The sequence below is a fragment of the Erinaceus europaeus genome, chromosome 5 (assembly GCF_950295315.1).
Source record: "Erinaceus europaeus chromosome 5, mEriEur2.1, whole genome shotgun sequence".
Classification (NCBI taxonomy): Eukaryota; Metazoa; Chordata; class Mammalia; order Eulipotyphla; family Erinaceidae; genus Erinaceus; species Erinaceus europaeus.
Window position 1 is genome coordinate 59,980,840 of NC_080166.1, and position 25,562 is coordinate 60,006,401.

Sequence of the window (25,562 nt, forward strand, 5' to 3'; positions counted from 1 at the left end):
TCATTGATTGATACTTACTCTATTCCAAACTATTATTTTATTTTTATAGAATGAGTCAACAATATCACACTATGTTTAGTATATGCTTCTTGCATTCACTAGTCCTGGTGTGTGTGTGTGTGTGTGAGAGAGAGAGAGAGAGAGAGAGAGAGAGGTATAAGGAGAGAGGGAGAGAGAGAAAGAGAGAGAGAAATATTTTAATGGGATATTTCATAAATTAAAAAGACCAAGATTTCTAATACAGCTGTTTTCTTAAAGACTTCAGGTTTGACCTATTTGCCAAATATCATTGTTTGAGTTACACATTCTAAATAAATTAAAACATATCTAATACTTCATTAAGCCCTTAAGACACATTTATGTCAGTTATCCCAGCATGCTTGCTCTAAATTATTACTGGATCTAGAGGAAAAACCTCAGTGATACTTAAGTGAATCTAGTTGCAAAATGAAAGTCTCATTTCTGTAATTCATCTTATAGCCTAGTATTGGTGTTATATTATTCCCATCTGTTTTAATTTCTTAGTCTGTCTTTTCAGAAATGGTTACTAGCCACTCTCTTAAAGAGTTGTGTGCTCCAAAAACCACTAATCTAATGTTGCAGTGTAGTGTCTAATAACTAACAAAATCAGATGAGAACTAAAGCAAAAAACAAAAGCCAACATTTATTGTTGGGGTCAATATATTTATTGAAAGTTATATACCTTTCTCATAAAATGGTTTACAGACAGATGAAAAAGCAGTGTAAATTCAGGTTTATAGTTTCAGCACGTGACTAGAAGTGCTGTTGATTATGAAGCCAAACATTTTTTTTTAACTGATTCCATGTAGGAACGACAAGGAATCAGTACATCACCAACATTGCTTCAGAACAGATGTCTTATGTTATCAGGAACCTTGTACCTTTCACCGAGCACAAAATCAGTGTATCTGCTTTCACCATCATGGGAGAAGGACCACCCACAGTTCTCAGTGTGAGGACACGAGAACAAGGTGAGAAACTGCATTTCCTGGACATGACTACCTGTGATGTTGCTCTTCTATATGTTAACACTTCTTATTCTACTAATTGTTCCTTCTTCTTTTAAGTGCCAAGCTCCATTCACGTTATTAACTATAAAAATATTAGTTCTTCATCTATTCTGTTATATTGGGATCCCCCAGAACACCCTAATGGAGAAATCACTCATTATACAATTTACGCCATGGAACTAGACACAGACAGAGCGTTCCAGATAAAGACTGGAGATAACAGCTTCCTCATAACAGGTAGAACAAACATTTTGTCACCTTCTCTTTCTGATGGAAAACAGGCATCTTCCCAGGACCTACGTACTGCAGGGCACATGTGGAATATGCTTATCCCAGGGAACTTTATATCCAGTGCATTAGAATTACTCAATATTGAAGACATGAGTGAATGAATCAACCAAAATGACTTAGCTGACCTGGTATTTGTGTGTCAAACCTTGCTATGCTCCTTGCAGTGTGCCAAAAATTGTTTTCTTTTCCTGCTTTCTTTTCCCTTCCTTCCTTCCTTCCTTCCTTCCTTCCTTCCTTCCTTCCTCCCTTCCTTCCTTCCTTCCTTCCTCCCTCCCTTTCTTTCTTTCTTCTTTCTTTCTTCCTTTCTTTCTTTGTTTTTGGAAAGAACTAAACTCTTATCCAGGCATGCTATCTATCCCATGGAATTCCAGGAGACTATGATTCTTCTCTGGAGAGTCTGTCTACCAGATCAATTATCTTCATGAGCTCTCAGTTAAGTGCCACTAATCTAAGAATGTAATTTTAAAGACTTGTAATAGATTTCCCATTGTGATTATAGGATTACAGAAATATACACCATATAAAATGAGAGTCGCAGCCTCAACACATGTTGGAGAAGGTCCTTTATCTGAAGAAAACGACATCTTTGTGAGAACTCCAGAAGATGGTAAGAGCAGCAGTTCTAGTTTCAGTAACAAGAAGAAAAAAAAAAAAAAAAGAAAACCAGTGAGTGTGCCATTGCTGTGGGCTCTATCATGATACTTTTTCTTTTTATTTATTTAATAATGACTGACAAGATTATGGGGTAAGAGGGGTACAAGCCCATATAATTCCCACCACCAGAGTTCTATATCCCATCCCTTCCATTGGAGGCTTCCCTATTCTTTATCCCCCTGGGAGTATGGACCAAAGATCTTTATGGGGAGCAGCAGATGGAAGTTCTGGCTTCTGGAATTGCTTCCACTGGACATGGGTGTTGGCAGGTGCATCCACACCCCCAGTCTGTTTCTATCTTTCCCTAGTGGGGCAGGGCTCTGGGGAGGAGAGATTCCAAGACACTGGTGGGGTCATCTGCCCAGGGAAGTCAGGCTGACATCATAGTAGCATCTGCAGCTTGGTGACTGAAAAGCACTAAGGTATAAAGCAGAATAAATTGTTCAATAATCAGGAACTTAAAGGTAAGAATAGAGCAGATGAGTCTTGGGATTTCCATTTTGGAAAAAGCTATAAAGTCTATTTTAGTTATATTCCAAAGGGCCCATGAATTTACTAATTTTTGCCTGAGCCTGACAGCTAACATGCAGGTGGGCTAAAGATATTGTCTGGGGGAGATCTTGATATTTTTTTTCTTCCTCCAGGGTTATTGCTGGGCTTGGTACCTGCACCATGAATCCACCGCTTCTGGAGGCCATTTTCTCCCCCTCTATTGCCCTTGTTGTAGCCTTGTTGTGGTTATTATTATTACCATTGTTGACGTTGTACGTTGTTAGATAGGACAGAGAGAAATAGAGAGAGGAGGGGAAGACAGAGGGAGAGAGAAAGATAGACACCTGCAGACCTGCTTCACCGCCTGTGAAGCGACTCCCCTGCAGGTGGGGAGCCGGGCTCGAACTGGGATCCTTACGCTGGTCCTTGCGCTTTGCGCCATCTGCGCTTAACCCACTGCACCACCGCCCGACCCCCATGATATTTTTTGTGTCCTAAGCAGTCAACATGAAAAGAAAAATGTGCTTGTTCTAAGCTTTGCTTGCTTCCTGCAGAACCAGAATCCTCACCTAAAGATGTTGAATTGGTTGATGTGACGGCCAATGAAGTAAGCCTGAAGTGGGCACCACCTGAGAAGCCCAATGGGGTCATTGTTGCCTATGAAGTGCTGTGTAACAGTGTAGACACCTTCCTCGTGAAGAACACCTCAACAAATAGTATACTGTTAAGAGACTTGCGACCTTTCACCCTCTACAACATTTCTGTGAGGCCATATACCAGAGTTGGCCATGGCAATCAGTTATCTTCCGTCCTCTCCATAAGGACTTCAGAGACTGGTAAGGTTTCTTTGCTTAATCATACGTATTGATGAAGTAGACCGGACTGGCAACTCTCCTGTTGTTATAGTCCTCTTAATCTGCATAGCTTTCACCCCGTTTTGTATAGCCCATGAATTTCTTTCCATTGTGAGTTGTAAATGGGGGAAAGAATTATTATGTAAACATTGACAGTTTTACTTGTGTGTAAGGGAGATCCCAAATTAAAAGTCCATGAATTTAAGATGAAAGGCATTGAGAAAACAGATTTCCGCAGTGTTATTTGATGTCTAAATAAAAGCAGAGACACAGTTGTAAGTTTGTTTTCCACATCCCTGTACTCTTATAAGTGTATGTTTAATTTTTTAATTTTATTTACTTATTTTATTGCCACCAGGGTCATTGCTGGGGCTCAGTGCCAACACTAGGAAACCACTGCTCCTAGCAGACATTTAAATTTTTTTTTTAATTTGGTAGAATAGATATTGAGCAGGGAGGGGCATAGAAAGAGAAAAATAGGTACCTGCAGATATGCTACCACCCTCAGCAAGTGGAGAGGGGGTGTCTGAGCCAGGGTCCATATGCTTAACCAGGTACACCACTTCCTGACCATGTGTGTGTGTGTGTGTGTGTGTGTGTGTGTGTGTGTGTGCATGCGCACACATGTGCAAGTAGGATAGGATTAATTCCAAAATGGTACCGAAAGGAAATGTTTAAGGAAGCACAGTGGAGTCGTACCATGGACCTACATCTTAATAAGATGTGTGGAATGGAGGTTCTAAAGGTTGTTGCATTGTTGGGGAAGGGATATGGCATCTTATAAGAAATAACACAAACAAAGACTTAACATGTGTTTTAGTAGGAGTGATACAGGAGCAAACAGCCCAAGACTACATTATGTCTCACACGGTCAGTTTCTTATGCTTATTATATTTCTAATCACATACCAGAGGCCTCACTCTTCAGCTGTTACTGTAATGATTGCTTGAGAGTTAAGAACTAAATGCAAAAGTATTGCTTTGTCCCTGGAATTAAAACATTTATTGTCTAGCTACCAGTTGAACCATATGGAATTGCTATTCAAATAGGTCATAAGGGACCAAATCTCAGCAGCTTTACATGTTTCAGTCAGATGATATATGTGAGGCCCCTGTCCCTGAGCTTGTACAGCAGCTCACATTTGAGGAAAAGCATCATCTTTAGACAGCAAAAGGAAAGTAAGAAATTAATAAAATGAAGTGGCCTACGATTGTCAATGTAGAGTAGTCATAATTGTAATGACAGGAGTAAAGAAGTAACTAAAAGGACATTTAAAAATACTACGACATTCTTTAAGAAAAGCATTTTTTTAATTATCTTTACTGGATCGAATCAGCCAGAAATTGAGAGGGAAGGGGGAGTTAGAGAGACTAAGACCAAGAGACACCTGCAGCCCTGCTTTACCACGTGTAAAGCTTTCCCCCTGGAGCTGGGAACTGAGGGATTGAACCCAGGTCCTTGTGCGTTGTACTGTGAGTGTTCAACCAGGTGCTCCACAACCCAGCCCCCCACGACTTTCATTAAAGTGAAATCTAACTGATACTAAACTTTATTGGTAGCCATCTATCTTCTGGTATTTTTGAGAGGTTGTTCTACTTCTTCCCTGACCTGTTTTATTTCACATTGGTTCAAGACAGAACACAGGTATATATATATATATATACATATATATATATATATTTTTTTTCCTCCAGGGTTATTGCTGGGCTTAGTGCCTGCACCATGAATCCACCGCTCCTGGAGGCCACTTTTTCCCCTTTTGTTGCCCTTGTTGTTGTAGCCACATTGTGCTTATTATTATCATTGTTGTTGGATAGGACAGAGAGAAATGGAGAGAGGAGGGGAAGACAGAGAGGGGGAGAGAAAGATAGACACTTGCAGACCTGCTTCACCGCCTGTGAAGTGACTCCCCAGCAGGTGGGGAGCCGGGGGCTCGAACCGGGATCCTTAAGCCAGTCCTGCGCTTTGCGCCATGTGTGCTTATCCCACTGCGCCACCGCCCGACCCCCCACAGGTATATTTTTAAGCACCTGCACTGTGTTGTGAATTCAGCTACCTGTTTTCACAAAAATAAAGGTTTTTTTATTTTTTAATTCTAGTCTAAAGCATTACATTCATAGTCTAATTAAAAATTAGGTCTGTGAGGTTTGTTATTTTAACCAAATGTTCAGCTAATACAGCTATACTAAAAGCTACTTAAAATAGGGTTTTATAGAAGAATTGATTTTGGGAGTTGGGATGTAGTGCAGTGGGTTAAGCACACGTGGCATGAAGCACAAGGACCAGCGTAAGGATCCTGGTTCGAGGCCCTGGCTCCCCACCTGCAGGGGAGTCACTTCACAAGTGGTGAAGCATGTCCACAGGTATCTATCTTTCTCTTCCCCTCTCTGTCTTTTCCTCCTCTCTCCATTTCTCTCTGTTCTATCCAGCAACATCAATAACAACAACAATAATAACTACAACAGCAACAAAAACAACAAGGGCAACAAAAGGGAAAATAAATATATATTTTAAAAAAAAGAAGAAAATTATTTTCTACCCACAAAAAGTTTATGTGCTGGGGCGGGGGGGACACAGCATAATGGTTCTGCAAAAAGACTTTCCGACATGAGACACCAAAGGATCCAGAATTTATCTCCAGCACCACCATAATGCAGAGCTGAGCAGTGCTCTGGTAAAATAATAACAGTAAAACAACAATAATAATAATAATTGGTGGGTGTAAGGTCACCCAAATGGTAGTCGATGAAGCTGGAATTAAAATCCAGATGAGTATAACTGTAAAGTTCCTTTGCTTTGGAGGCTGAGCGGTGGTACACCTGCTTAAGTGCACGTAACTTCAATGCACAAGGATCCTGGTTCAAACCCCCAGCTCCCCACCTTCAGGGGGAAGCTTCAAGAGTTGTAAAGCAGGGCTGCAGGTGTCTCTCTGTCTCTTTCCCTCTCTACCTCCCCCTTACCTCTCAATTTCTATGTCTTTATCCAATAATAAATAAATTATATTAAATATATATATTTAAATTTATTTATTCCCTTTTATTGCTTTTGTTTTTTATTGTTGTGGTTATTATTGTTGTTGTTACTGGTGCATTGTTGTTGGATAGGACAGAGAGAAATGGAGAGAGGAGGGGAAGTCAGAGGGGGAGAAAAAGACAGATACCTGCAGACCTGCTTCACCTCTTGGGAAGCGACCTCCCCTGCAGGTGGGGAGCTGGGGGCTCGAACCAGGATCCTTACATCGGTCCTTATTTTTTAGAAGCCCCTTTGCTTTGACAGCACATGTTGTTTTGGAAAGCATAAATGTAAGAGGTAAATGATGACAATCCATCTCTATGTTCTGCTGTTTAAAAATCCCCTTATGCTACTAAGCCATTAATATATTCTTGTGTACTTATTAATTCATTCCCTGTTGGCCGATATGGCAGCAGTGTGGAGAATACCTTGCTCGATGTGTGTTTCGAAGCCAGTGTGCTGCTGATAATTATTACATGCCTACAGTATTTTACTGAATATTGAAGAAGTAAATTCGATCTTGTTTCATGCAGTACTTATTGTATGAGGTTGTGTGAGTTTCATGTTACTGCAAGAATAACAAGCCTTATTTGAATATAAGAATCTATATTCAAATTGTGGTTAAAGTGAATTTTAGCCTTTAGTTTGGGAAGGTGCCTTAAAGAACGCACAGTGACCTTTCTTCTCTTACCTGAGCACACATAGGAGTGTATGTGGAGCTTCCTGGCCACCGCAGGCCTCCTGAACTGGGTTTCACACCAGCATGAGCTCACTGCTCCTGGCAGATATTTTTAAAATATTTTATTATTTATTTATTTACTTTCAGATAGAGACAGAGAGAAATTGAGAGGGGAAAGAGAGGTAAGAAGAAGGATCCATCTGCAACACAGCTTCACCCACTTGTAAAGCTTCCCCCCAGAAGGTGGGGAGGGGCAGGGGCTTGAACCTGGGTCCTTAAGCCTTGTAACATGGTGCTCTCAACCAGATGCATCACAGCCTGCACCCCACCCTTTTTTATTTTTTTTTTTTTAACTAGAGGGGAAGAGCAAGAAGGAGTGAATGAAAAAGAGAAGCACCACAACACCATCCCAGTGCCTGTGAGTCTCCATGTGGTTGGAGACTCAAGCCCAGGCCCTCACACATAAGACTATGTGCGGTCTACCTGCTGGACTATATATGGCCTCCTCCATGTTCTTACACAGTGACAAGCTAGCTCAGTCGTGTGTTCATGCAACCCAGAGTGAATGAATTATTTGCTAGTGTGTTTTATCTTGGTCTAGGAATCAGCACGTACTTATGCTTGGAAGTAAAAGCATCTTGTGTTCAAGCAGGAAAGGTCAATATGAGAGAGAGTTTATGTGTGCTTTAAATTTAAAATGTGTAGGGAGTCGGGCGGTAGCACAGTGTGTTAAGCACATGTGGCACAAAGCACAAGGACCGGAGCAAGGATCCCGGTTTGATCCCCCGGATCCCCACCTGCAGGGTGAAGCAGGTCTGCAGGTGTCTATCTTTCTCTCCCCCTCTCTGTCTTCCCCTCCTCTCTCCATTTCTCTCTGTCCTATCCAACAATGACAACATTAATGACAACAACAATAATAACTACAATAATAAAACAAGGACAACAAAAGGGAATAAATAAATATTTTTTAAATAATAAGAATAAAATAAAACAGTTTAAAATGTGTAGTCACAGAGAATGCTGACTTTTTTTTATACTTAGGATCACACAAAAAACTTCCAGTGTCCATATAAGTTACCATTTGATGACTGATCATACTATTTCCTTTTTTTTAAAATACAGCAGTTTTTTTTTAAGATTTTATTTATTTATTAATGAAAAAGAAAGGAGAGAGAGAGAAAGAACCAGACATCACTCTGGTACATGTGCTGCCAGGGACTGAACTCAGGACCTCACGCTTGAGAGTCCAATGCCCTATCCACTGTGCCACCTCCCGGACCACAACTATTTCCTTTTTAAGTGAGACTTTCCTTAAAGGAAACCTGTAAGCAGACGTCTTGAATATATCTGATTTGTGGTAATGAACTGCGTGGGATAATACCTTATTGTGGACAGTGACTTAGATGTTGACCAACATTTTATGTAGAAAGCACTCTGTAGGCTTATAGCAATGAATAGTGTATCTTACTCTCTTCACATAAAATTGAAACTGTTTATGCCCCCAAAATAATCTATTGGTATATTCAACACAACTACCTTACTTTCTGTCTTCACATGACTGTGAAATATATTACTAATATTTAGTTTAATTTAAATTGACTATGCTTGTTTTCATAATAATCACTAGTTATCTACTTTGTCCAATCACTTCCAACTGTAAACATTGTCACTTCAGCAAATTCTCCCTCCCTGTTCCCACAACTGAGTTTCAAAGTCTCCTTTTTACTTCCCCTGCACACCCAGCACTGGCCTTCCTTCCCCTCTGGATAAATGAATACAAATGTGAAGGCAATCAGTCCAGGGTCATGGGTCCGTGCTTATATTCTGACTATTGGGGGGATAACTTAGCCAATTCCAGTGAGAACATCTGAAAATCTTCAATGGCACAACTATTCAAGTGCCACACCACAATTCTTTTCTCCTATGCAATTAAAAAAATGCTCAGTTTGGGGAGTCGGGCGGTAGCGCAGTGGGTTAAGCGCAGGTGCGCAAAGCGCAAAGACTGGTGTAAGGATACCGGTTCGAGCCTCCAGCTCCCCACCTGCAGGGGCGTCACTTCACAATCTGTGAAGCAGGTCTGCAAGTGTCTGTCTTTCTCTCCCCCTCTCTGTTCTCCCCTCCTCTCTCCATTTCTCTGTGTCCTATCCAACAATGACAACATCAATAACTACAACAATAATAATAATAATAAAGGGCAACAAAAAAGGAATAAATAAATAATTTTTTTAAAAGCTCAGTTCGGGGGCTGGGTGGTAGTGCAACAGGTTATGTGCAAGTGCACATGGCACAAAGCACAAGGACCAGTGTAAGGATCCCAGTTTGAGCCCCCCCCCCACCTCCAGGGGAGTCGCTTCACAGGCAGTGAAGCAGGTCTGCAGGTGTCTTGTCTTTCTCTCCCCTTCTTTGTCTTCCCCTCCTATCTCCATCTCTCTCTGTCCTATCCAACAATAACGACCACAACAAGGGCAACAAAATGAGAAAAATAGCCCCTATTTTGGGATAAAAGAGGTCCAATTCTTTTTTTTCTTTTTTTTTTTTTTTTTTGCCTCCAGGGTTATTGCTGCTTGGTGCCTGCACCACGAATCCACTACTCCTAGAGGCTTTTTTTTCCCCTTTTGTTGTCCTTATTAGTGTGGTTATTATTATTATTGATGTCATTGTTGTTGGATAGGATAGAGAGAAGGGGAAGACAGAGAGGGGGAGAGAAAGATAGACACCTGCAGACCTGCTTCACTGCTTGAGAAACAGTGAGGGGAAGGTAGGGAGAGAGGGAGAGGGAGAGATTCCAGAGCACTGCTCAGCTCTGCATGTGGTGGTGCTGAGGACTGAGCATCAAGCATTCAAGTCTGTTGTGTTCCCATGTAACCATGACGTCTCTGGTTTACCACGTTCATTTAAAAGATTTATTAATTTATTATAGATACAGAGAGAAGTTGAGAGGGAAAGGGGAGATAGAGAGAAAGAAGGTACCTGCAGTACTCCTTTAACCCTTGTGAAGTAACTCCCATTGCAGGTGAAGACAAGGGGCTTGAACCGAGGTCCTTGCATGTGGCAATGTGTGTGCTCTGCCAGGTGTGTCACCTCCCAGCCCCCCAATTCATTTTAATTTATGATCAGAGTAGAGATTGTTTTAAGCTGTAGGGAAATAACATGAATTTGGGACATATATGCTCATAGGAACAGTTTTACTGTTTCAAAATTACATGTATTTCTTTTCTTTATTGGGAGTATTAATGGTTTACAGTCAACAGTAAACTACAGTAGTTGGTACATAGTAACATTGCTCAGTTTTCCACATTAACACTCTAATCCCCAACCTAGGTTCTCCTCTGCCATGTTCCAGGACCTGAACACTTCCCCCACCCCAGAGGCCTTTACTTTGGTGCAACACACCAACTCCAGTCCAAGTTCTGCTTTGTGTTTCCCCTTCTGATATTCAACTTCTGTCTATGAGTGAGATTATCCCATATTCATCCTTCTCTTTCTGGCTGATCTTACTTCACAGAATTCCTTCAAGCTCCATCCAAGAAGGGGTGAAGAAGGTGAATTCACCATTTTTTTCTTCATTGGGGGGGGGTGACTGAGTTACAGTCAATAGTAAAATACAGTCATTTATACATGTGTAACATTTCTCAGTTTTCCACATAAGAATTCACCATTTTTTATTGCTGAGTAGTATTCCATTGTGTATACAGATCACCACTTACTCAACCTCTTGCATGTCTTTTTTTTTTTTTTCTGTCTTCCACCTCTTGAGGAATGTCAAGAAAAGATTCTGTTCTACTTCGCATCATGGCCTTCTCTCACTCCTCACAGTCTGCAAGTGAACACACTACATGGCACTAGACCAGGAATTATCTCTCACAGGGAATATGCACTCGCACTCTGCAGATCACTTCAAGATGCCTCTAGTTTCCAGTATATTTGTGCCTGTTGAAGTGAGACTATCTTGGGGATCCAGCCTTTTTCTCTGTGTGTGTGTCTGTGTGTAGAGCTGCTATCTCACGTATGTGAATGTCCCCATTCCAGGCAGCTCTCAGACGCAGAGAGAGAGAGAGAGAGAGGGAGACACACAGCAGCACTGAAGCTTCCTCTCTGCCCTGCCTGAGTCTCTGCAGGCACTCCACCCAGTGAGCTCGAGCTCTAGCTCTAGCTCTGGGCTTCCAGTTTATATATCTTTCACTGGTCCAGTCTTTTCTCTAGCACTCCACACAGGTGCGAATACCAAAATTCAGTCACCATGAAGGATTCTAGATCAAACTGACTTCAAGTATGAGCTCTCAGCTCAGGATTCCTATTTTCACTTGACTCATAATACTACTTGCATTTTGTTTTATTTATTGGATTAATTGATTGATTGATTTGGGCAGAGACAGAGACAAAGAGACATCTCAAAGGAAGTGGGAAGATAGAGAGAAAGAGACACCTGCAGCCCTGCTTCAATACTTGTGAAGTTTGCCCCCTGCAAGCTGGGGGCTTGAACCTGGGTCAATGTCCATGGTAGCATGTGTTCTCAAACAAGTGCGCCACCACCTGGCCCCTATTTACATTTTTATAATGTCCATTATTAGTGATTGAATAGCAGCTTACAGTTATAAGATTAAGAGTTTAGTTTCGGGAGTCTGGCGGTAGCGCAGCAGGTTAAGCGCACGTGGCACAAAGCACAAGGACAAGCTTAAGGATCCCAGTTCGAGCCCCCGGCTCCCCACCTGCAGGGAAGTTGCTTCACAGATGGTGAAGCAGGTCTGCAGGTGTCTCTCTTTCTCTCCCCCTCTCTGTCTTCTCCTTCTCTCTCCACTTCTTTCTCTCCTATCCAGCAACGACGACATCAATAACAACAATAAAACAACAAGGGTAACAAAAGGGAATAAGTAAATAAATATTTTTAAAAAGAGTTTAGTTTCATGCCCATATATATCCATACAAGTCACGACACCCGCTACCAAAATTCTGCGCCTACCATATCCATCAACATCCTCTTGTCTAAGAGATAGCTTAGTGAATGTTTGGGTTTTTTTTTGCAAGCTTGTTTACTTTAATTATCTGAATTACGCTTGTGAGGGAAACTCTACTTGGTACAGATTTCTGACTCTGTAGTTTCTTAAAATTTAGCTTTAATTTTATGCAGTTGTGTAATCATATCTATTAACGTAATCATTTAGTTTACAGAATTTACTCCAGTAACTTGCCAGAATTAAAATCATACATGTAGCATTTCTGTCTGAATACATGTAGAGAACCATTTGACTAACATTCATACAGTCAGAACATTGGTAGGTAAAGAAAACATATTGAATTTAATTATGTTCTTAAGAGATTGTTTCATTGCCAGATCATAATATGTAACTTTATATGTAGGAGAGATTCCATGCCTGCCTTATATCTTTAACACAAAAACTAATATATTTCCTTTTACTTGTTATTATTTTAATGAAGGTTATAATCAATTTAGGTATCTTTCAGTCATTTTTCATGCATATTTTTCAGTTTAGAAAGTTTTTCACATAATCTCAATCATTTTAATAACAGTTCCACCTTCAGTTGTTACACTGCATGCAGAATCTTGGAGTGAATTTTCCATTGAGATAAAAAATGGTCTATATATGTGTGTGTTCTAATTTATTTATGCTTTATTTCAGATGTTTATTACAAATTCTATTAACTGATTATATATCTCCTATTGCACTTGTGTGAGACTTCAGCAGAATAAGATCTTCGTATGGAACCATTTCCTGCACTGACACTTTTGCTTTTTATTTTCCCAGTCCCTGGTAGTGCACCACAAAATATTACTTACAGAAATATTTCTTCTGGGGAGATTGAACTACTCTTCCTACCCCCGAGTAGTCCCAATGGAATCATTCAAAAATACACAATTTATCTCAAGAGGAGTGATAGAAATGAGGAAAAAACTATAAACACAACCTCACTGACCCAGAGAATTAAAGGTAAAAGTTTTTTTATTATTACATATTGATATTTATATTGCTAGTGTGGGTACACACACACACACAAAAAAAAACACCTGATCTATTATGTTGTACAAATAGTAAGTGCGGTTAGTTTTATAAATGTACATTTTGGTTCAAAGAATCCAGCAGTTTATTTAAGATTACATAAAGAAGTACTTAAGGCCAATCCTGTTGTACATTATCTTATATCATTTTGCCTTTTTAAAAACGTATTTATTACTGGATAGAGACAGTGTCAGCTCACCTCTCTGATTTGTGTTTAGGACTGAGCAAGTATACCCACTATATGGTCGAGATCTCTGCTAGTACACTCAAAGGGGAAGGAGTGCGGAGTGCACCCTTAGATGTGCTGACCCAGGAGGATGGTAAGGATCATTTTGGGATACTAAAATGCCCTGAATCCATCCCAGTTCACAAACCTGTATATCTCTGCTTCATGAAATGTGGGAACGTGGCTAAGAACATATGGAGCATGAAGTGGTGTGTCCTTCTGGCATAACACAGAGGATCCCGTTGCCACACCTTGAAAGAAACTAGCAATGCCAGATTTATGTCCAGCATAATCAGGGTTAAGCTGTTTTATTTCTCTTTAATAATTTTTTTAAATTATCCTTATTTAGTTATTAGATAGCGACAGCCAGAAATCAAGAGGGAAGGGGGTGATAGAGAGGATGAGTGAGAAAGAGACACCTGTAGCCCTGCTTCACCATTCACAAGGTTTTTCCCCTGCAGGTAGGGAGCAGGGTCTCAAACCCGGGTCCTTGAGCATTATGGCATGTGCACTCAACCAGGTGCACCACCACCCAGCCCCTTAAACTGCTTTCTTATTTTTTTTAATTCAGAGGTTACCTGAACTCTGAGAAAAATCAGTAATAACTTCCTTATGGGATTTAAAATATTTTTTATTTTGGAGAGACAGAGAAATTTAAAGGGAAGGGGAGGAAGGAGGGGGGAGAGAGAGAGAAAGAGAGGAGAGAGAGAGAGAAAAGCACTGGTCCAAGCCTCTGCTGGGGGAACCAGGGGCTTAAAACCAGGTCCTTGCCCTCTGTTAGAAATGTGATCTACTGGGTTCACCAGTGAACAGTCCTTTCCTGGGGGATTTTTAAAAAATATTTATTTATTTATTCATTCATTCATTCCCTTTTGTTGCCCTTGTTTTATTGTTGTAGTCATTGTTGAAAGGACAGAGAGAAATGGAGAGAGGAGGGGAAGACAGGGAGGAGAAGAGAAAGACACCTGTAGACTTGCTTCACTGCCTGTGAAGTGACTCCCCTGCAGGTGGGGAGCTGGGGGCTCCTTAGGCCGGTCCTTGTGCTTTGTGCCACATGCGCTTAACCTGACTCCCTGGTGGATTTTTAAGACTATAATTTTGGCTTGAATTTTGGCTTGAACTTCAACTACCGTTTTGATTATATTTTTCATATTTTACATTCCTAAGAATAGACATTTACAGACATTTTGTAGTAGGTTCTAGTAGCTGTGTTTTCAGCAGGTTTTGTTTGTTTATTTATTTGTTTGTTTTGCCTCCAGGGTTATCTCTGGGGCTAGGTGCCTGCACACGAATCTACCGCTCCTGGTGGCCATTTTTAAAAATATATTTATTACTGGATAGAGACAGAGAATAATTGAGTAGAGAGGGAGAGAAATACCTGCACACCTGCTTCACCACTCATGATGCTTTCCACCTGCAGGTGGTGGTGAGGGGTTTGAACCTGGGTCCTAGGACACTTAATGCTTAGTCAGGTGTACCACCACCTTACCCCATTTTTCCCCATTTTTGTCATTGTTGCTGTTGGACAGAGAGATATTGAGAGAGATGGGGAAGACAGAGAGGGGGAGAAATAGACACCTGCAGACCTGCTTCAGTGCCTGTGAAGCGAGCCCCACCCCCACCCCTGCAGGTGGGAAGCCGGGTTTTTTTTTTAATATGCATTGTTTTTTTAATTATCTTTTTTAAAAAATTACTTATTGGGGCCTACTGGAGGTGCACCTGGTTGAGCACCCATATTACAATGTGCAAGGACCTGGGTTTGAGCCCCGGTCCCCACCTGCAAGGGGAAAGCTTCATAAGTGGTGAAGCAGGGCTGTAGGTGTCTCTCTGTCTCTCTCCCTCTCTATCACCCCCTGCCCTCTTGATTTCTGGCTGTCTCTATCCAATAAATAATGATAATAATTTTTTTAATTTTATTTATTTATAAAATGGAAACACTGCCCTTGTTCACCTCCACAAAATCACTTCACTAAGATATCTTGATTGGATGTACTAGGTTATTCCAGTTGGTAAGTCTGTTCTATTTTGGAAGAGCCAGGGCCTCACACATGAACAATCTCAGTGCTCCGGATAACTTTTTGATTCAGATAGAGAGATAGACTGACTGATAGATCCTAAAGTTCCAGTTTCCTCCAGTGCCTCAACATCTCCTGTGTGGCTTGAGCCTGGGCTAACACATTACAAGGTGTGTGTGCCCTATAGAGTGAAGGTTCTTTCTCTGTTGTTGTTTTTTAACTTTTTTATTACCTTTATTTATTTATTGGATAGAGACAGTCAAAATGGAGAGGGAAAGGGGAGATAGAGAGGGAGAGAGACAGAGACACCTGCAGACCTGTTTCACCACTCATGAAGCTTTTTCCCTACAAGTCCCCACCTGGGGGCTTGAACCTGTGCCCTTGTGCTCTGTAATGTGTGTGCTCAACCAGGTAAATCAGCACCCAACCCCTATAGTGAACTATTTCTCTGGGACCTCCGTCTCTTTTCCTTAGCATTTATGTGTTATGTCTTTCTCCAACAAAACTTACTTGCCCAAATTTTTATAGAATCTTCTTGTTGCTAATTTCTGAAGTTCAGAGGAGAAAGAGATCTTTCCTTTCCATCTGAGATGTTAGAAGACAGTCATATTAAATAGTGACCCCTCCAATGACCCCCTCTTTATTTTCCCCCCAATTTAAATAGGTTAGAATTTGAAGTTTTAAAATATTTTTTATTTTGCTTTGATTATTTTGATAGAGACAGAGAGAAGCAGAGGAAGAGAGTGAAAGGGAAAGTGACCACAGCACTGAAGCTTCCTTCAATGCTACGAAAACAGATGGCAAACCAGAGCACTATCCAAGTGAGCTATTTCTGTGGCCCAAGAATTTGAGGTCTTCCATGAAGGAAGCTAGACCAGTAATACATATGTGTTTTGAGCAGACAAGATGTTTTAACCACTCAGTTCAGTTGTTTCAAGTACTATCTGCCTGAATTATCTGGATCCATCAGATACAGTTATGATAAATTTCCCTATAAAGGCTTAGCCCAGTCTTTGATATAATTGTGGATGAACAAAGTAAGAATGGCATCCCCTTAATGAAAAATCACAGTGAACTAAAAATGGGTACAGGCCTGAGAATTTTTGCTTTTTATAGTATTAGGAGTTTCTTGCCCTCCTAAGAAAGTCCTAAATTCGACAATGCAGAGGCAGATACTTTTTATAATTTTAGTTATCATTGTAAATGTTTTATAATTTTAGTTATCATTGTAAATGCTTTATAATTTTAGTTAACATTTTAAATGCCCTCAGAATTACTCATCTGGACAAAAGAAGGCTTTTTAGCTACTATGAGACATCAGAGAAAAGTGTAGCTCAGGAAACTATGACAAAACTTGGACTATGAGTCAGAAAGGAAATGAGAAATAAGAAATACCATCAAGTTGCAGACACTACTGTGATGCCAATCTGATTTCCCTGCGTAGACGACCTCACTAATGTATCCTGGAACCTCACCTCCCCAGAACCCTGCCCCACTAAGGAAAGATAGAAATAGGCTGGGGGTATGGATCCACCTGCCAACACCCATGTCTAGCAGAAAAGTAATTACAGAAGCCTGAACTCACACCTTCTGCACCCCATAAAGAATTTTTGGTCCATGCTCCCAGAGGGATAAAGAATAGAGAAGCTTCCCATGGAAGGAGTGGGACAGCAAACTCTGGTGGTAGGAACTGTGTGGAATTGTACCCCTGTTATCTTACAATCTTGTTAATCATTTTAAATATCTAACAAAAATTACAAAAGAAAAAAGAAGAGAGAGAAATACCATAACAGGCAAAGACAGTGGGAGACTGAGGGAGACCTACTCAATGATTATCCTATGTTCTGGCATTTTGAGTAGAATAGATTGCAACAGACCCTGCATTTATTTATTTATTCCATGTTGTTCAACTTTGTTGTTTAGATTATATTCCAGATTACAATGCCAAAAGGTTCAAATTTAGTCTTGGAGGGGATATGAAGTATTTTGTGTATATAGTATTTGCATATGTATATTTGTATTTTGTTAATTATATTTCTTTGGCAGTGCAAAAATTTGTATAACAAAGAAAATGCCATTTGGACCTTTTTTTTTTTTGCCTCCAGGGTTATTGCTGGGCTCAGTGCCTGCACCATGAATCCACTGCGCCTGGAAGCCATTTTTTCCCCTTTTGTTGCCCTTGTTGTTGTAGCCTTGTTGTGGTTATTATCATTATTGTTGATGTCATTCGTTGTTGGATAGGACGGAGAGAAATGGAGAGAGGAGAGGAATACAGAGAGGGGGAGAGAAAAATAGACACCTGCAGACCTGCTTCACCGCCTGTGAAGCGACTCCCCTGCAGGTGGGGAGTCGGGGCCTCAAACCAGGATCCTTATGCCGGTCCTTGCACTTGTCGCCACGTGTGCTTAACCCACTGTGCTACCGCCCGACCCCCCATTTGGGCCTTTTAAAGAAAATTATAGAATATAAATTCTTAGTCATATTATGCTCTGAATGAGTGATTTTAGTTGATATTATCTTTATTTTTATTAGTGATGTAATATTTATTTAAAACATTTTAAGATAATAGGGGTATAATTTCTTATGATTCCACCACCAGAGTTCTGTGTTCTCAGTCCTTACTTTGGAAATTGCGGTAGTTCTCCCGAAGTCACTGATATTAGAGTTGATTTTATAACTATCCATCTATATCATTGGATATGTGGATATATATATATATATATATATGTATATATATATATATATATTCCATTTCTTCAACAGTCTTACCTTCACTTCCTTTCTAGTTCACCCCTATATCTCTTACTCCTTCCAGGTATCCTCAACCTTTTCCCCTCTTCTCTCTCAGATAAGCAAAATCATGCCTGGATTCCTCTGGTGTTTTCCAGATTTGCTTACCTTTCAGTGATGGTATAAAAACAAGATTCCTGATGACAAATGCTTCAAGTCCTAGTGAAATGGGGATACAGAGCCCTCTAGTTTGCTCCCCCTATTGTCTACCCCTCTGGGAGTATGGACCCACATTCTTTTTTTAAAATGCATTTATTGATTTATTTATAAAATAGAAAATATGAACAAAAGCATAGAATATGAGGGGTAAAATTCCACACTTTTCCCACCACTAGAGTTCCATATCCCGTCCTATCCACTAGAAGTTTTCCTATTCTTTATCTCTATGGGAGGAGCATGGACCCAGGTCATTATGGGGTGCAGAAGGTGGGAGGTCTGGTTTCTGTAATTGCTTCTCCACTGAACATGGGCATTGACAGGTTGATCCATACTCCCATCCTGTCCCTATCTTTCCCTAGTGGGGCAGGGCTCTGGAGAGGTGGGGTTCCAGGGTACATTGGTGAGGTCTTCTGTCTGGACGAGTCAGGTTGACATCATGGTAGCATCTGCAACTTGGTGTTTGATCGTGTCCGATCCCCTTCCTTAGAAACTTTCCTATTCTTTTTTATTATTATTATCTTTATTTATTTATTGGGTAGAGACAGTCAGAAATCAAGTGGAAGGGAGAGACAGAGAGGGAGAGAGACAGAAAGACCCCTGCAACCCTGCTTTACCACTTGCAAAGCTTTCCCCCTGCAGGTGGGCACTGGGGGCTTGAACCTCGGTCCTTGTGCATTGCAACACGAGCACTCAACCAGGTGCACCACCACCCAGCCCCAGAAACTTCCCTATTCTTTATCCTTCTGGGAGTATGGACCCAAATTCTTTTTAGGGTGCAGAAGGTAGGAATTCCGGCTCTGGTAAATGCTTCTCTGCTGGACATGGTGTTGGCAGGTCGCTCTATACTCCTAGACTGTTTCTTTCTTTTTCTTTTGTTTTTTTATTAGTGATTTAATAATGATTAACAAGATTGTAAGATAACAGGGGTACCATTCCACACAGTTCCCATCACCAGTTCTGTGTCCCATCCCCTCCGTTGACACTACTATGCTATAGTGCAGTAGCTGAGAACGATTGTATTAAATATTCCTTCTAAACATAAAGATGTTTTTATCTCACTGCTTTGCAGGAATTTATTTACTGCCAAGTTGATGTAGAAAGACTAAAATATTTGAATTCTCATATTATTAAAACAGAATCAGGTGTGCCTTAAAAATTCTCATTTCTTGTTTTCATGCTGCAGTGGCATTTTGGGAACCATTCAATTTGAAGAATCAATGAGCAAAGTTTGATATTATTTTACACTTTAATGACACAACTGATGTTGAATATTACTTTCACTTGAGTGATCAGTCATTTTAACTGCTGTCCTGATGTTATGCTTATCACTTTCCCACTTCTTGGAAGTATGAAATTTTATTTGGGGAAACTCTTTTCTATTTTCTACTATATTTACTTTCACTGTGTAATATAATTTTACTAGAGGATGGTAATTCACCAAAATGTACTTGAACTGTAGTAGCTGGATCGCTGTGAAATAACCCTTTTTTTTTTTCTCATGAAGTACTTTTTTCCCATTGAATCACAGAAACAGATGTTTAACACCACCATGTGAAATCTTTTATCATCTCATTGTGGAAGTAAACAGTCAGTCTGTCATGCATGGCGAGAAAAGCACTGTAACTGATTCATTTGCCAGAAAGTCTATAATAAAAGTTTAGTGTGCTTACAACTTACACTTTTATTACATGTGTTTAATAAAATGCATGATCTTGTACCCTGATGTTTCAGCTCCTGATTCTCCCCCCCAAGACTTCTTTGTAAAACAGTTGTCTGGTGTCACTGTGAAGTTGTCATGGCAACCACCCATGGAACCAAATGGCATTATCCGCTATTACACAGTTTATGTCTGGTAAGATTTTTTTTTTCCTTTCTTGGAAGTAGTTCTGAGAACAACTGTTAACATGTAACATAATAGAAATGTAGTTTTGTGATGTTCCATGAGAGACCTGAGTATTAATAGGCTAGCTAATGTGCCTAGTAGTTTTTCCCATACTCTGTAGAGTTACAAAACAATCAAATAATTTAACTTTTATAACTAGAAAAGTTATGTATTGTGCAAAAATATGCTGAATTCACTCTCTTAAAAGTAATTCTTCCAGAATGTATATTAAAAAATATTCTCAATGCCATAATCTTTTTCTGTTTTCTTGAGCAGAATAATTTTACTTGAATTTTTCAAAGAGAATTATTTAGGAGTCTGTGACTTAAGGTAGATTTTTTTTTTCTTTTCTTTATTGAGATTGCATGAATCTTATGGGGCAGAGCTATTCACATATGTTAGGTAGGATTGAATTTTAGTAGTCTTGACAATATAGAAATGAAGACGTCAGCTCTTAGCTACACTTAAGAAGAGCTGACGGTACAATCTAATAGTGTCTTTTCTCTCCTCTTCTTTTTTTTTTTCTAATTTTTCCCTCTCTCCCTTCTTTTGTTCCTTCCTTCTTTCCTTCCTTCATCACTCTTCCTCCATTAATTTTAAATAGAGACAAATAAAAATTGAAAGGAAAGAGAGAGGGAGAAAGACACATATAATCCTGCTTCACTGCTTTTGACGCTTCCCCTCCTGCTAGTAAGGAACAAGGACTTGAACCTGGTTCCTTGTGCAGTGAAACATGCATGCTTAACTGCTTGTGCCACTGGCCCGGCCTCTTCTCTCCTCCTTAGGAGTGTTTTCCACTTCTGCTTCAATTCCTCAGTCATGTTATGCATGGAGGGCAGACTGAGTGTAAGTGGAATCTTTTTTAAAGATTTTTTAAATATTTATTTACTTATTCCCTTTTTGTTGCCCTTGTTGTTTTATTGTTGTAGTTATTATTGTTGTTGTTATTGATGTCCTCATTGTTGGATAGAACAGAGAGAAATGCGGAGAGGAGGGGAAGACAGAGAGGGGGAGAGAAAGACAGACACCTGTAGACCTGCTTCACTGCTTGTGAAGTGACTCCCCTGCAGGTGGGGAGCCGGGAGCTCGAACCGGAATCCTTACACTGGTCCTTTTGCTTGGCACCACATGCGCTTCACCCACTGCACTACCGCCCGACTCCCCTCACCTGTTTTTTTTTTTTTTTGGTTTTTTGGGGGGAATCATTCCAAGACCAGCCTGTAGTCACAGCTTAGAGTTTCTGTTATACCCTTGCTCCAACCTCTCTCTGACTTATTCCAGTCCTCTGGTTCTCTGGTCTGTCATAACTTTCAGAAACCTAAAGACCCTTAGTGGTTGTGTTTGCATTAATCTGCAGTGTACAAACTTAGGTAGGTGACTTCTATCTTTTCTGTTTACTTATTATTAGGGAAATAGTTATATGCAAGGCAATTTCTTGTCTCCCTATGATAGATTTTAACATGTCATCCCCACTAACAAGTTATCCTGCCCATCATCATGCAATGGGTCCCCTCTCAACCCATTCCTACATGCTCTCTGGAGTCCTTGGCTTTGTTGTGACAAGACCACACCTACTCCATGCTATCCTCCTGCATTTTCCCTTCCTTCTTCCCTCTCTTTTTCAAATTTTTCCTGAAAGCAAGATAATTCAGTATCCATCCCTCTCATACTTGTTTACCTCACTTCACACGATAATCTTAAATGGCATCTAAGATGTGGCAAAGAAGATTTCATCTTTCCTTTAGTTCAGTAGTATTCCCTTGTGTAGCTGCACCACCACTGTCTTAAACATTCACCTGTCATTGGACATTTGGTTGCTTCCAATTCGGGCTACTGGAAATAGTGATTCTGTGAACATAGGTGTCCATATAGATCTCTTTAGAGCACTAGTTTTTGTGTGCTTTTGATAAATTTCTAGAAGAAGAATTGCTATATCACGGAGTAGGCCTGTTTCCAGTGTTCTGAGGAATCTCTGGACTCTTTTCCATTGGAGTTGAATTAAGTCCTTTCCCACAGCAGTGGAAAAGCATCCCCTTTCCCCACATCCTCACCATAACTTGAGTCTGTCCTTTCTAGAGTGTGATATTTTCACAGATGTGAAGTAATACCTCACTGTTTTCCTGTTTTGCATTTCTCTGATAATGAGTGACTGGCCATTTTTTTTTCCCCATATATCTGTTAGCTCTCTAGCTATCTTCTTGGGTGATATCTTTCTGGGGATTGTTTTTTTTTTCTTTATTGGGGTTATTAATGATTTAAAGTCAACAGTAAAATACAGTAGTTTATACATGTGTAACATTTCTCAGTTTTCCACATAACAATTCAGTCCTCTCTAGGTCCTCCTCTGCCATCATGTTCCAGGACCTGAACCCCCTACCCCACCCCAGAGTCTTTTACTTTGGTGCAATGCACCAAACCCAGTCCAAGTTCTGCTTTGTATTTTCTTACCATTATTAGTGATTCAACAATGATCAACAAGATTGTGAGATAACTGGAGTACAGTTTATAAAATTTAATTATTTTCTTTTTTTAATTTTTAAAACTTTATTAGTGATTTAATAATGATTAACAAAAGAACATGGGTACAGTTCCACACAGTTCCCACCACCAGAGTTCCCTGTCCCATGCCTTCCATTGGAAGCTTCCCTATTCTTTATCCCTCTAGGAGTATGGTTCAAAATTCTTTATGGGGTGCAGAAAGCAGGAGGTCTGGCTTCTATAATTGCTTCTCCGCTGGACATGGGTATTGGCAGGTCCATACCCATGGGGATTGTTTTTGATGTTGCTGCTGCTGAGTTTGATGAGCTCTTTATATATTTTGTTTGTTAGTCCTTTGTCTGGTGCTAGGTATATGAAAATCTTCTCCTGTTCAGTATGGTTGGTACCTTTTTTGTTTTGATGATTGTTCCTTTTGCTGTGAAGAGGCTTTGGTTCACTATAATAGTCCTTGGATCTTGTTGTATGTGGCAGTGTACTTGAAATTGATTTTCTAAAAATGGTTGTTTTTTTTTTCCATAAAAAAAAGAAGCAATCCATTCATTCTGTAATTTGCTCCCCAAACCGATTGGTTTTTCCCAATTCCAACTTCACTCAAGGGAGCCTTATTCTCTATTATGATCATTTTAGAAAGATTATCTGAAGAAATAACTAAAAGGGGGGATTCTTTAACATATTTAAGAATTTGTTAATAGAATATGAGAGCTAAATTTGCATTTCCAGTATCATTGGACTGGGATATGTGCTGAAAATTTAGTCGAGTAGTCCAGTGGTCTTAATTCTAAGTTCTTTCACAATCTAATGCTTTGGAGGGACTATTGAAATATCACTTTTATTGGGAAGATTAGGGCCATAATTCATGTGAGTCAGAAAGGCTTGGGTTTTGATTTGGAGACACAGGGATTTGAATCCTGACTCTGACATTCTATTGTCAGTGCGTTACACACACAAAACAAACAAACAAAAACACTGTAATAATGGTGACTATTATTATTAGCATATTTCTTGTTTCACAGGTCTGTATAATCTTCATAATTTTCTCCCATAATTTTCAGTGTTCCAATAAGCATCAAATTCTTTTAAAAGCAACAGCTTTGGCTCTTTACTTTTTCCTAGTACGTCTGTAAAATACTGACTGCCTATCACATTGCCATACTGGATGCTTTTTCTGTCTTTGTCATGAATCTGTGCTTATAAAATAGATCACAAGGCTTAACGCACAGCCATTTAATGTACACTAGTCTGTGAGTCACAGTTTATTTCTAGATTGTGTGCTCAGAAATCTGCTTGGAGCCATTTTTCAAAAGCCATCGAAATGGAGTGCTGAAGCCACAGCAGTAGTGAGGATGTGCTGAAGTATGTATATCCAAATGCTGTGAGTCTAAAATAATATTTTTTATGATTTGGCACAGAAAAGATTTTTGGAATAGTAACATCTAGCTTTTTAAATCTTATCCTTTAACTAAATAGAGTACTGGGAATTCAGTCTGTGAAAATGAGATTAGTAGAATGAAAAGGTATTTGTTTAAGACAATATTGCATCCTTGTTAACAATAAATAGAGAAAAAAAGGGAAACAACCTACCAGTTTAATTATAGAAGGATGACAGAATAACTGTCATGCAACAAGTTATTCAGTTGTTAAATAATAATTATATCAATCATTGATATTGACCAATATACAAGATAAACCAAGATTCAGAGGCAAGATTCAGAGGAGCAGATACATTTATAAATAGAAATAAACCTTGTAATAGGATATAGAGTCATCCTATTATATTATATTATATATAATATTTTAAACTAGTCAGGAAAACAGTACGATTTTAGCAAGAGTAACAATGAATTATAGGAAAGTCAAGGTTAGGTTTCTCTCGGATGGGAAGGAGCATGCTCTCTAAACTGAATAGTTGATTACAGTGCTCTCAGTGTCATACATTCTAGTGGGTGAGTATTTCTCTGTGTGGCAATCACTGTTAAAAACAAAGGAGTCAGCTCTAAGAGGGAGAATACCACTTCTCTTTCATTTCCATTCTTGTGGGTTCTCAGCTATGTGACACACTATTATTTCTCTAAGGTATACTCTAAACTCAAATCAAAGTCAAAGCTTGAATGACTTTTTAATGTAAATCCTGAACTCTAGAAGAAAAAAAATAGGAAGACTAATACCTGGAGAGTTATAGCACTATTTTGTCTGTGGAGGAAAAACGAGTAGTTGTAGAAACTTAATATCCATGCTTATGTGTAGCTAGAGTGACTGGAGGGAATCCTTGAGTTTGTTATCTAGGTGATTTTCAAATATTATCTTCCTTTTCTATAAGCCTTTATTTGTTTGTTTGTTTGTTTATTTATTTATTTATTTATTTTTGCCTCCAGGGTTATCGCTGGGGCTCAGTGCCTGAACCATGAATCCACCGCTCCTGGAGGCCAATTTTTTTTTCCTATTGTTACCCTTGTTATTTATTGGTGTTGTTGTTACTATTATTGTTGTCATTCTTGTTGGATAGGACAGAGAGAAATGGAGAGAGGATGGAAAGACAGAGAGGGAGAGAAAAAGATAAGATACCTGCAGGCCTGCTTCACCACCTGTGAAGCAACTCCCCTGCAGGTGGGGAGCCAGGGGCTTGAACCTGGACCCTTACACCAGTCCTTGCATTTTACGCCACGTGCGCTTAACCCGCCTCGCTACCACCTGGCCCCCAGCCATTATTTTTTTTACATGTGGTTTATAGTGGATTACAGGAATGTTACGTATGAAGCATACTCAGACGTTTTCTTATGTTAGGTATAAACCTACCAGTAAGACTTTCTGTGAATATCAGACCAAAACGTTTATGATCCAAATAGCAGGGGATACTGTAAAGAAAAAAAAAATCTTGGAAAGTGTTTTACTTATTGAAAAAAAGTACTAGTGATTTTGTAGCCGAGTAAAAGATTATGTGATTACTGTGGTATATACCACATC

General features: G+C 39.7%; 1 protein-coding gene and 1 long non-coding RNA gene across 4 annotated transcripts in view; one reads left to right on the top strand and one right to left on the bottom strand.

Moving 5' to 3' along the window:
* LOC132538615 (uncharacterized) overlaps positions 1-25,562 on the bottom strand; it is a 720,469-nt gene that overhangs the window by 472,486 nt on the left and 222,421 nt on the right. The window lies entirely within an intron of this gene.
* PTPRQ (protein tyrosine phosphatase receptor type Q) overlaps positions 1-25,562 on the top strand; it is a 257,933-nt gene that overhangs the window by 52,630 nt on the left and 179,741 nt on the right. For both annotated transcript variants that reach the window (XM_060191363.1, XM_060191364.1), the window contains exons 11-17: positions 831-992; positions 1,089-1,268; positions 1,822-1,929; positions 3,023-3,304; positions 12,779-12,961; positions 13,249-13,350; positions 19,952-20,072. In XM_060191363.1, the coding sequence (XP_060047346.1) occupies positions 831-992; positions 1,089-1,268; positions 1,822-1,929; positions 3,023-3,304; positions 12,779-12,961; positions 13,249-13,350; positions 19,952-20,072 (1,138 nt within the window). The remainder of the gene's footprint in view (positions 1-830; positions 993-1,088; positions 1,269-1,821; positions 1,930-3,022; positions 3,305-12,778; positions 12,962-13,248; positions 13,351-19,951; positions 20,073-25,562) is intronic.